The following is a 10,008-nucleotide window of genomic DNA, read 5'->3' on the forward strand; positions in this document are numbered from 1 at the left end:
TAAAAATGTTCATTTTGTTTATGTTCATTATGCATAGCACTTGATAATCGTAAACTGAAAGACTTTTCTGCAAAAATGGCAAAGGACTTTGTCACTTTTCCTTCTCAGCATGGTTTGCACTGTGCTAATTCCACGCATAAAAACTATGCTAGAAAAATCAAACTTTTGATCTGAGCAGATTTGGAGTATTGTTGGTGATGTAGAGTGTTCAATATCAACGAGGGAGCTGCTCTAGATTTAAAACTTGGAAACTACCAAGGATTCCATTCTTCATATATATATGTGTGTGTCTGTCTGTGTGTATTGTACAATTATGGTCTCCACTGTGTAGTTATAGTTAGGACCTAGTTACCATAGGAAATTGATTTCTTGGTTTGCTAATAACTTTAATGCCATCCTTCAAAAAACTTTATTTTTAAAAGTTCACTCACCTCAGCTCCTTTCTGGGTAGTTTCTAGGGGATCTGTCAAGCAGAGGCCCAATAAAAAGGGTGTGTGTCCCAAAACTCAGTTTCCCCCTGGAATTTCCATAGGGGTTTTTGAGCCGCGCTACAGTCAAAGCAACTGAATGGAATTACACAAAATTTGGCAGAGAACATGCTTTTTGTGTTTTGTTGAAAATCCATTCCATAGTGTTATAGAAATTAAAGTTAAAAATGTATAGCTAGCTGGGCGGTTAGGTACGCAGGAGTCCTGTGGGCATGCAAATTAAAATAATAGAGGGATCGGATAGGCCAAGGGTGCTCTCTTTCTGTAGCTCACCTCCTTCCTGCAGGAGCGACAAATTCTCATGAGTCCATCAGGCGCTTACGCTCTGATTAATATGTCAGTTTAAACATCACATTTTAAACAAAACAAAATGAAATGAAAATCACAACTCACCCCTTCGCTATGCACTGCTATGACCTCACATATACATCATTCATGACATCTTTGATTTCACTTATGACATCTGTATATATATATATATATGTATAGATAGATCTGTATATAGGCATAATATAAATAATAATATATAGAGAGATATATCCGCATCGCTGGGGCGGCTTTTCCCTCTGTGTGCGGCTTTTTTTCAAATTACCGAGCGCCGTAGCTGATGACGAGCTGAGCTCGTCATCAGCATCGATGTGGTTAAATGCACATACATATATATATATCAAACGCTCCGCCACTTCTCTCACGCTCTGGAGTCACACCAGCCAGGATATGAAGTACATGGACACGGACCAGTTAAGTGCTTGCATTTTTTATTTCCTAGTGCAGGGTAGTCTCATGACGTTTCGGCTCACAGGAGCCTTGTTCACATGATATATATATATATATATATATATATATATATATATATATAAATTACCTACCAGTAGGTAGTTATAGTTAGGACCTAGTTTCCATAGGAAATCCGCAAGATTCTATTTAACTTTGGCGTCGGTCGACGAATCTTTGTGAAATTCACCAAGAAAATGGCCTGCTCCGCTCCGCTCCTTCCCTGGTAGTTTAGTGAGGATTCGTCAAGCGGGGGCCGAGAAAAAAGGGGGGTCCCAAAACGTGTTTTCCTCATGCAATTTTCTATAGAGACCTTTAAGTGAGACTACAGCCCGAACTGCTGAACGGAAGTACACCAAATTTGGCAAAAAGGTAGAGTTTGGTTTGCAGATTACGCTTTTTGTTAAATGATGTAAATCCGTTCAGTAGTTTTTTAGAAATCAAAAGTAAAATCATAGATATATCTATAGACAAAGTAACGTACGCATACAGTATGCGTACCTTCCCGTGCACGAGCTTTATGCTAATTGGCTGTCAACACTCCAAACCAGGAAGTGTTGGCAGCCATCTTCTGCCTCTGTAGAACCGAGGCACAAGAAAGCAGCAAAAGAAACTCGAAAAACACGGAAAGGGGGCAGTGTAGAAACACCCTGACCCCCTAGGCCTGCTCAGGGGGTCCCACAAGGACCCCCAAGGCCAAAATATATATATATATTTTTAATCACCGGATACGCGTAGGTACGCGTACCCCGTTGAAAAAAAAAACCCGGTCTGATTTTTTTTCTAATTAGCCCCCGGGGGGACCAAAACCCGGGGGCTTTATGAAAAAAAGTGTCCCCCCACACTGCCCCGGGGACCGCCAACCCCCGGGGCTTCCTTTTTATTTTTTTTATTTTTAAAACCTATGTGGGGGGGGCTCAAGCCCACCACACGCCCGGGGACCGCCACCTCCCCGGGGCACTAATATTTGAATTTGGGGGTCCGTGACGGACCCCTCAGCCCTGGGGACCACCACCCCCGGGGCTTTAACAGGTGGGAGGGGGGTCGCACGGCCCTCTCCTGGAGCCTTTGATGACCCAGGGCTGGCTCCTGCAGTGTCCCGGGGTGCCTACCCCGGGACACTGCTGTTTGCTATGTAGCAAACTGCTTTGGTTTTTGAAAGAGAGAGCAGGAAACCTGCTCTCTCTTTCAAAAACCAAGGCGGATTGCTTTTCTGCATGGGGAGCAGCATGTTAGCTGCTCCCCATGCAGAAAAGCAATGCCGGCTCCCGCAGGATGCGGGGAGCCGGCAAGGAATGAGGGGGGCTTGGGGAACCCCCCACGGTCCCCAACGGAGTGGGCCAGCTTTTTTAAAAATGGCCGGACCGAGGGGATGGTGTCCCTGGGGTCAATAGTGGCCACAGGAGGGGTGCAAAGCAGCTCCCCTCCTAATAAAAAAAATTAAATTAAAAAAAGGCCCATGCCCCGGGGGATGGGGTCCCCGGGGCAGAGCATGGCAGTGGGAGAGGGGCCACGCGCCCCCCTTCCCGATTTAAAAAAAAAAAAAAAAAAAATTGGGGGCAGGCCTTGGGGGATGGGGTCCCCAGGGCCAAAAAAAAAGAAAAAGAAGTGGGACTACACAGCCCCTTCTTAAAAATAAAGAAAAAAAACGGGATTGGGAGGAGGACACCCCCCCTCCCTGCACCTCTCTGCAAATGCCCCACCTGGCGCGTTTGCAGAGGGGAAACTAATTCCCCTTACATACTAGCCCACCAGGAACCTCCAGTATGTGCCAGGGGGCTGCGTTCCAGAGAGGTGTAAAAAGGGGCATGGCCTCAGAACACCTCTCTGCAACGCAGCTCCCTGGCACATACTGGAGATACCTGGTGGGTTAGTTGGCTCACATGGGGACCTCAGGATCGAAGAGGAATTAATTCCCCAACCTAAAATGCGCCACAGGGTGTGTTTGCATACATGTCACCTCAGGCCCCGCCCTCTTCCTTCACTATTGAGCGAAATGTTCCTCTCAAATCAGCCGAACTACGAATTCCGATTTACTCCCCTGTTATCAGGAGAGACGTCAGTGCTGCATCTTTCAGCCCACTACTGATCCTGAAAAGTAATTCTAACCATTCTTACAGTAACTTTAATTTCCTTCCATAGGCTAACATTGACTGGTTTCACTTGGAAATTTTTCTAAGTGTGGAGTTTTGGAAGATTAAAAAATTCCTCAAAAATCAGCCGAACTAAGAATTCCGATTTGCTCGCCTGTTATCAGGAGAGACCTCAGTGCTGCATCGTTCAGCCCACTACTGATCCTGAAAAGTAATTCTAATCGTAGTTACAGTAACTTGAATTTCCTTCCTTAGGCTAACAATGACTGGTTTCACTTGGAAGTTCTTCTAAGTGTGGAGTTTTTGAACTTTAAAAAATTCCTCTAAAACCAGCCAAACTACGAATTCCGATGTACTCACTTGTTATCAGGAGAGACCTCAGTGCTGCATCTTTCAGGTCACTACTGTTCCTGAAAAGTAATTTTAACCGTACTTACCAGTAACTTGAATTTCCTTCCATAGGATATCATTGCCTGCTATATAAAATATATATAAATTAAAAAAATATCAAATTAAAAAAATAAATATTACAATTTCAATATTTTTAAAAACATTTTCTTTCAATTTATATTAAAAATATGTAATGCATTTAAAAAATAAAATATCTAAAAATAAATAGTTTAAAACAATGTAGTAAATCAGTATAAAAAAATAACAATTAATACATTTAAAAATAATCATTTACAAAACCTTTGAAATTCACTGAAAAAACCATAGGTTTCAGACACGTTATAGTTAGAAATTAGCATTTAAAAAACCTTGAAAATTCACTGAAAAAAACATAGGTTTCAGCCACGTTATAGTTAGGAATTAGCATTTAAAAAACCTTAGAAATTTACTGAAAAAACCATAGGTTTCACACATGGTATAGTTAGCTGGACATTTCACTCATACAAAACCATTGAAATTCCCCGTTATAGTTAGTTCAGCTAACTATAACTCGCGCCCCTGCAATACATTGCTGATGACGTCACATATTACATCACTCATGACATGGTCAGTGACATCAGCCCCCAAAAACCCAAACCTATCCCTAAACCCTAAAAATACCCCTGTACCCCAAAACCCAAACCTAGCCCTGAACCCTATAAATACCCATGTACCCCCAAACCTACCCCTGAACCCTAAAAATACCCCTGTACCCCAAATCCCAAACCTACCCCTGAACCCTAAAATTCCCCTATACCCCAAAACCCAAACCTAGCCCTGAACCCTTAATATACCCCTGTACCCCAAACCTACCCCTGAACCCAAAAAATACCCCTGTACCCCAAAACCCAAACCTAGCCCTGAACCCAAAAAATAACCCTGTACCCCAAAACCCAAACCTACCCAGAACCCTAAAATACCCATGTACCCCAAAACCCAAACCTAGCCCTGAACCCTTAAAATACCCCTGTACCCCAAAACCCAAACCTACCCCTGAACCCTAAAAATACCCCTGTACCCCAAAACCCAAACCTAGCCCTGAACCCTAAAAATACCCCTGTACCCCAGAACCCATACCTATCCCTAAACCCTAAAACTACCCCTGTACCATATAACCCAAAACTATCTCTGAACTCTTAAAATACCCAAACACCCCAAAACATATACCCTTATACCCATACTTACCTTCTCCAAACATCTTTAAAAAACATGCTTTTACCATTCATGCATTTACAACGAATTTCGCTGTAAATGTATGCGTGGTAAAAGCAAATAAAATGTAATGCCATGCGTTATAATGGCATTGCGGAGTCATTTTACTTTTGTAATGAAAGTAAGCGGAGTGATGGTATGCGGAAAGAAAGTTGAGGAATAAGGGGTGTTTACCCTCCCCAGGTAAGTACATTGGTGGCACGGCGGCCCACATCTCCAGCAACATACTCATATTTTTTCACCACCCATTTGAAAAATGCACAGGTCTCTCTCATTGCTGGCCAGCACTGACATACACTTTTAGACACACCTCCCGCCACAAGTTCTAGAATTGCGAACTTTAGAGCTGGGGAGCTACGTTCGAATCTCTGCATCAGCTCAACATCCTGTGATTCCAGGCAAATCGCTTTGACTCCCCGTGCCTACCACAAATGAATGTGTTCTTCTGTAATGTAAATCGTGCTCATGCCATGTTGTCAAGTTCGCGGTATATAATATTGCAAGGAAAAATAAAGTAGGGAAACTCGAGTTCACACACTACTGAACGCGCACTCTTAAGTGCATCAGCAGTGCATGTGAATCGGAGCGTTTCACAGGCCTGTCACAGATAAGAAATGCTATCAAAACGAAATCCTACAAAGCAATATACTACTGGCCGGCAGCAATTCATACCCGGACAACGTCGGGACGGGCTGCTAGTATATATATATAAACAAAAATAATCCATTAGGAAGGGGGAAGGGGGTGTCCCTACGATGGTTGGGAACACACTGGTTGTTTTTTGGTACCCCTCACACACCAACAGGCCCCTTGGTGTCATTCTTCATCATTGTGGTCCTCGCACCCCTCTACGGGATGCGGTGTGCTGCGACCTACGGTTGCGTGGGAGCACTTCTGGTGGCTATGTGTGGTGTGAGTGAGGGAATTTATGTGAGTGCTGTGGTGGGGTTTGATAGTGATTGAAGTTTAAAAAGTGCCTGGCTCGTGGAGTAACAAAAACTTTCTTTGGCCCCCGAGCTGGTACTAATAAAAAGGTGAGAGAGGAGGTGTTGGCGTAACCTATGTGCGCCACCTCCTATGTGTGTGTCAACATGTTTCGGTGTAAAAACACCTTCTTCGGGACTGGGGTACACAAATCCCCACCTTACTCACGTTTTTCTACTTTTTTCGGAATGTTCTATACTAAAAAAGTGAAATTTACAAGTGCAGGTAATACAATGTACCTACTGGATAACCCCTATTTAGCTGACCTGTAAAGGAAAATGACAAATAATTTCTTCAGGTGGTCCGTTCCTTAAAAAAAAAAAAGGTGTGGTGACCTGTGGATACAGTCATAAAAAAGTGCGGTTCGAATTTCTAGACACGTTGGTGTCATTCTACTCATGGAGAACGTGTCTGTAGTGAAAATTTATAAAAAGACAAATACTAGACAGACACACATATAACATGTTCTAGATAAATAGCGGTTATCCAGTAGGTACATTGTAAACATGGAAAAGATAGGTAGAAAACATGCACAAAACATCAGTCGGCCTTGGCTACTCCCCTATTGTTGTATGTATGTATGTATGTATGTGTGTTCTTATATAGCGCTCGACTTACCCTAGGGCATCTCGGCGCTTGCCTTGGGAACCCGTCCTGGCTTTTCCCTGTGAGATAACCCGTACTGGGCATCCCCAAGGTGAAAGCCAGGCATCCCGCCGCGGGGGCCGTTGTGGAGATTAAGCAAGCTAATGCCCAGAGTTGCAGAGTGTGAACCCATGATTAGAGTGGGCACCGAAGCGAGAATTATCGTGAATTGTGAAACTTCATTACCAAATCTGTAAAGAAAACTCAGCTAATGTTAGCTAGGTGCCACCAAAATGTTTCACAAGTTTATGAAGGATACATTGTTTTAATTCTTAGTAAATAAATCAAAACAATGCTAATTGTTTGCACTAACTCATAAAGAAAACTGTAGTGTTGGATAATGAAGACATTGTAATGCTTTTCCAGTATCACAATACAGATACCAGATGTGTTGAATGGTTAAAACAGTTTTTCTGATTTTGGTTGTTTGTTGGCTGAGCTATATTTTTGCTGCTTCATTTGAATGTTATCTTCAAGATGAAAAAATGTATCATGATAATTATGACCAAGGGAGTTGGACTCGTTCACTTGGAAAAGCGTGAGATATCTCCTTCAAGAGAATAGTGGACTAGCACAGAACTGTAAACTCCCATTCTATGGAACATGTTTCAGATTTCTCTAAAATGTTTCTAATACCATAGAATCTTGAAATACCTCTAGTCCATGAAAAGTGATAATGCAATTCTCCTAGTACTAGTTTACATAGCAACCCGTTTGTGTTCAATCATGCATGCTTGGTGTGGATCACTAAAACAGTTTTTTGGTTTCAAGACTGTGACTGCACAATAAATTGTAATCATTTCAATTGAAAATACAAAGGTTGGCTCTGTCCGAACAATATAGTAATTCTCATATCTTATGCCACAGAAAAAGTAATTATTTCAACACTGGCCGCACACCGAATATCTGTCTATCTATTCAGTCACTAGTGACCTAGTAGCCAGAGGCAAGCACCAGTGCCACGTTGTTGTGACCTGTGGCATCTATTGTGTAAAATAGGCATGGACCGTAATGCACGAATAGCTGTAGTCCCCTGTGAAGGATACATTATCATCTGCTGTAGCAGAGCTGACAGTGTTCCTAAAGAAACTCTGCCTGTGCTTTGTATTTCGTGTGGTCTTGATTGCAACTCATTTTTCCATTCCCCACCCTACCACTTTACCACCTCCAAGACGAAGAGGCAGTTGGGGTGTCGGCGACTGAGGAAGAGGAGTCAGCTGTCTTTTCTCCAAAGGAGGAGGGGGCAGAGTGTGAGCCACCCAAGCTTTCCGCCGAAACCCACTGCCCAAGTGAAACCAAAATGGACTCCTGCAGGGAGGCTACCGGAAGCCAGGAGGAAAGTGTGCCGAGTGCCGCCTCCCACAGCCCAAGTGTATCTCTGGGGGAGGAGGTATCCCCGGCAGTTCCTTCCTTATCCGAGGAAGGTGTGTCCTTCAGAGGCATTGCATGTGTATGCCGCCTTTGAGCTGCCACTTGCCTGAGAGCTTGTCAAGCCTGCGCATTAAACCTAGTTTAACCTGCCTAATTTCTGAGCTGACCTTTTCCTGTTTCAACTCCCTTACATTTACTGATTTGCCTAACTCCTTGCTCTAACCGAATTCATTTCCTGATTCACATCATCTGCTCTGATTGTTTGCATTCTTGTTTTCATTTGCACAATGTCCTGTTCTGTTGTAGCTCTTTTCCTGTTCTGGTCCACGTAATTTCTCGCACTTCATGTGCTGACCTACCCCTGTTTTGTTCTTAACTGTCTGCTATTTTCCTGTTCTGGTGTCCCTTAGTTTTCCTTTCTTACCAAAACCACGTCCTCTTCTTCTCGACTTCCCTTCCTGTTGTGTTCCTTGCTGTTCGGTGCTGCTGTTAAAAGTTGACTGACGTGGAAGTGGTAATCTTAATGTCGCTAAAAGCACCGGTTTGCCACATCTTCTGCCGGCGCCTGGCTTTATTCTGTCATGATACGCTGTGTTTTGCTGCTGAACCGTTGCGCTACATTATTATTCTTTTTATTCTCATCTCAGATGCGTTTGCCAGTCACATTGCTGATACCAGTATACGTTTTTTTCCTTTTCAATGTATTTTGCTAGACTGAATATTTATTCTACCATACGCTGAAGCTGCGTGTAGAGCTTCTTTTGTTTGTGGACAACATTGTTTTATTCATTTATGCTTGGCGCTATGGTTTCCATCTACTTGCTGCCAGTGCAGATATTTTTTACATCATTTCTGTTTCATTCATTGCTCATGAGCCCTGTTCGATTTGCTTTCATTGTGTTGCCACACTAGCTCTTTTGAGACGTTGCAGGTGGTATATTGTCTGTGGCTATGTGACAAGACATGCTTTGGGGCACAGGTAAGACTTGTCAATTGCAGTGTACCCCCAGGAGGTGTTGATCAGTTATTATACAAGATTTTTCTGACCACATGGACTCCAGTGGGACAACTGGCGCCCAATCACACAATGAAGTTGAAAAATAGTTCCAAACAAAGAAAGACAACATAGCCCCACAGGCATCCCCGTTGGTTGATGGACTCCCATGGGTGTGGGGAGACAATAATGAGAGAGCTACTCTTCTGATGGTCTGTGTATTTTATGAGTCAAGAGGCAGAGTGCCCTACAGGGAATCTGAGAGCAATTCCGAAAGGAGAGTGCTTCAGAAATGCCAGTGAGGCTGGGTAAGCGTGACATCAGCCTGACACATAACTCACTCTGCCCAGTCCCACCAGCCTTTCAGAAGTACCACTGTGTAAGTAAAACTTCTGATTCATCTGTAGACCATTTTCTTTGCATGCTTTCACACCAACATGCAAACCTGCAGTTGTAATTTGAGTCCCAAGAGTGTACCTCAACCATTCTACCCCCTAAATATCCTCCTGATCAAATGTGCAGCCAGTTCCACTGCAATTGACACTTGATGCACATTCAGTTAACAAAATACCTCCCTTTCATTCGTGCTTCAAGGTCCAATATTCTGTCAATTTCATTATTCCTCTCACTGACCTTGTAAAGATGCATTATACAGTTGCCAACTCAGTCTCTAAGACTCCTTTAATATTTAGTGGGCGATCTGCTAGTCCTCCACACACTTCTAGAGGTGCAATGTGCAGCCTCTGACCTTTACCTCTTACACATTTTCACAGATAAAATGTGCACTCAGACCCCCGTATAGATTAAGTGATCATTCTTTCCCTGGAGCACTTCTAGATACAATGAGTAAGAATCCTTCTCTACATTTTCCGTACTTGAGACGCGATAATAATTATTTCCCCTCAATGGCGAGTGCACGTCTTTTAGATATTTTGTGCCTATAGCCCCTCTCTACTTCTGAAGCTCTTCCTTGAGATGCAAATTAGAATCATTGTTCCCTTTCACACTTCTCTGAGCT

General features: G+C 43.1%; 1 protein-coding gene across 17 annotated transcripts in view; it reads left to right on the top strand.

Annotated features, from left to right (window-relative positions):
• Positions 1-10,008, top strand: part of MAP2 (microtubule associated protein 2) — a 1,129,470-nt gene that overhangs the window by 925,268 nt on the left and 194,194 nt on the right. For 11 of the 17 annotated variants that reach the window (XM_086955531.1, XM_086955530.1, XM_086955537.1 and 8 more), the window contains one exon: positions 7,798-8,049. The exons of the other annotated variants lie outside the window; for them this stretch is intronic. In XM_086955531.1, coding sequence (XP_086811657.1) covers positions 7,798-8,049 — 252 coding nt within the window. The remainder of the gene's footprint in view (positions 1-7,797; positions 8,050-10,008) is intronic. 17 annotated transcript variants of the gene reach the window in all.

This window comes from Lissotriton vulgaris, chromosome 2_1 (assembly GCF_964263255.1).
Source record: "Lissotriton vulgaris chromosome 2_1, aLisVul1.2, whole genome shotgun sequence".
In the NCBI taxonomy this organism is placed as follows: domain Eukaryota; kingdom Metazoa; phylum Chordata; class Amphibia; order Caudata; family Salamandridae; genus Lissotriton; species Lissotriton vulgaris.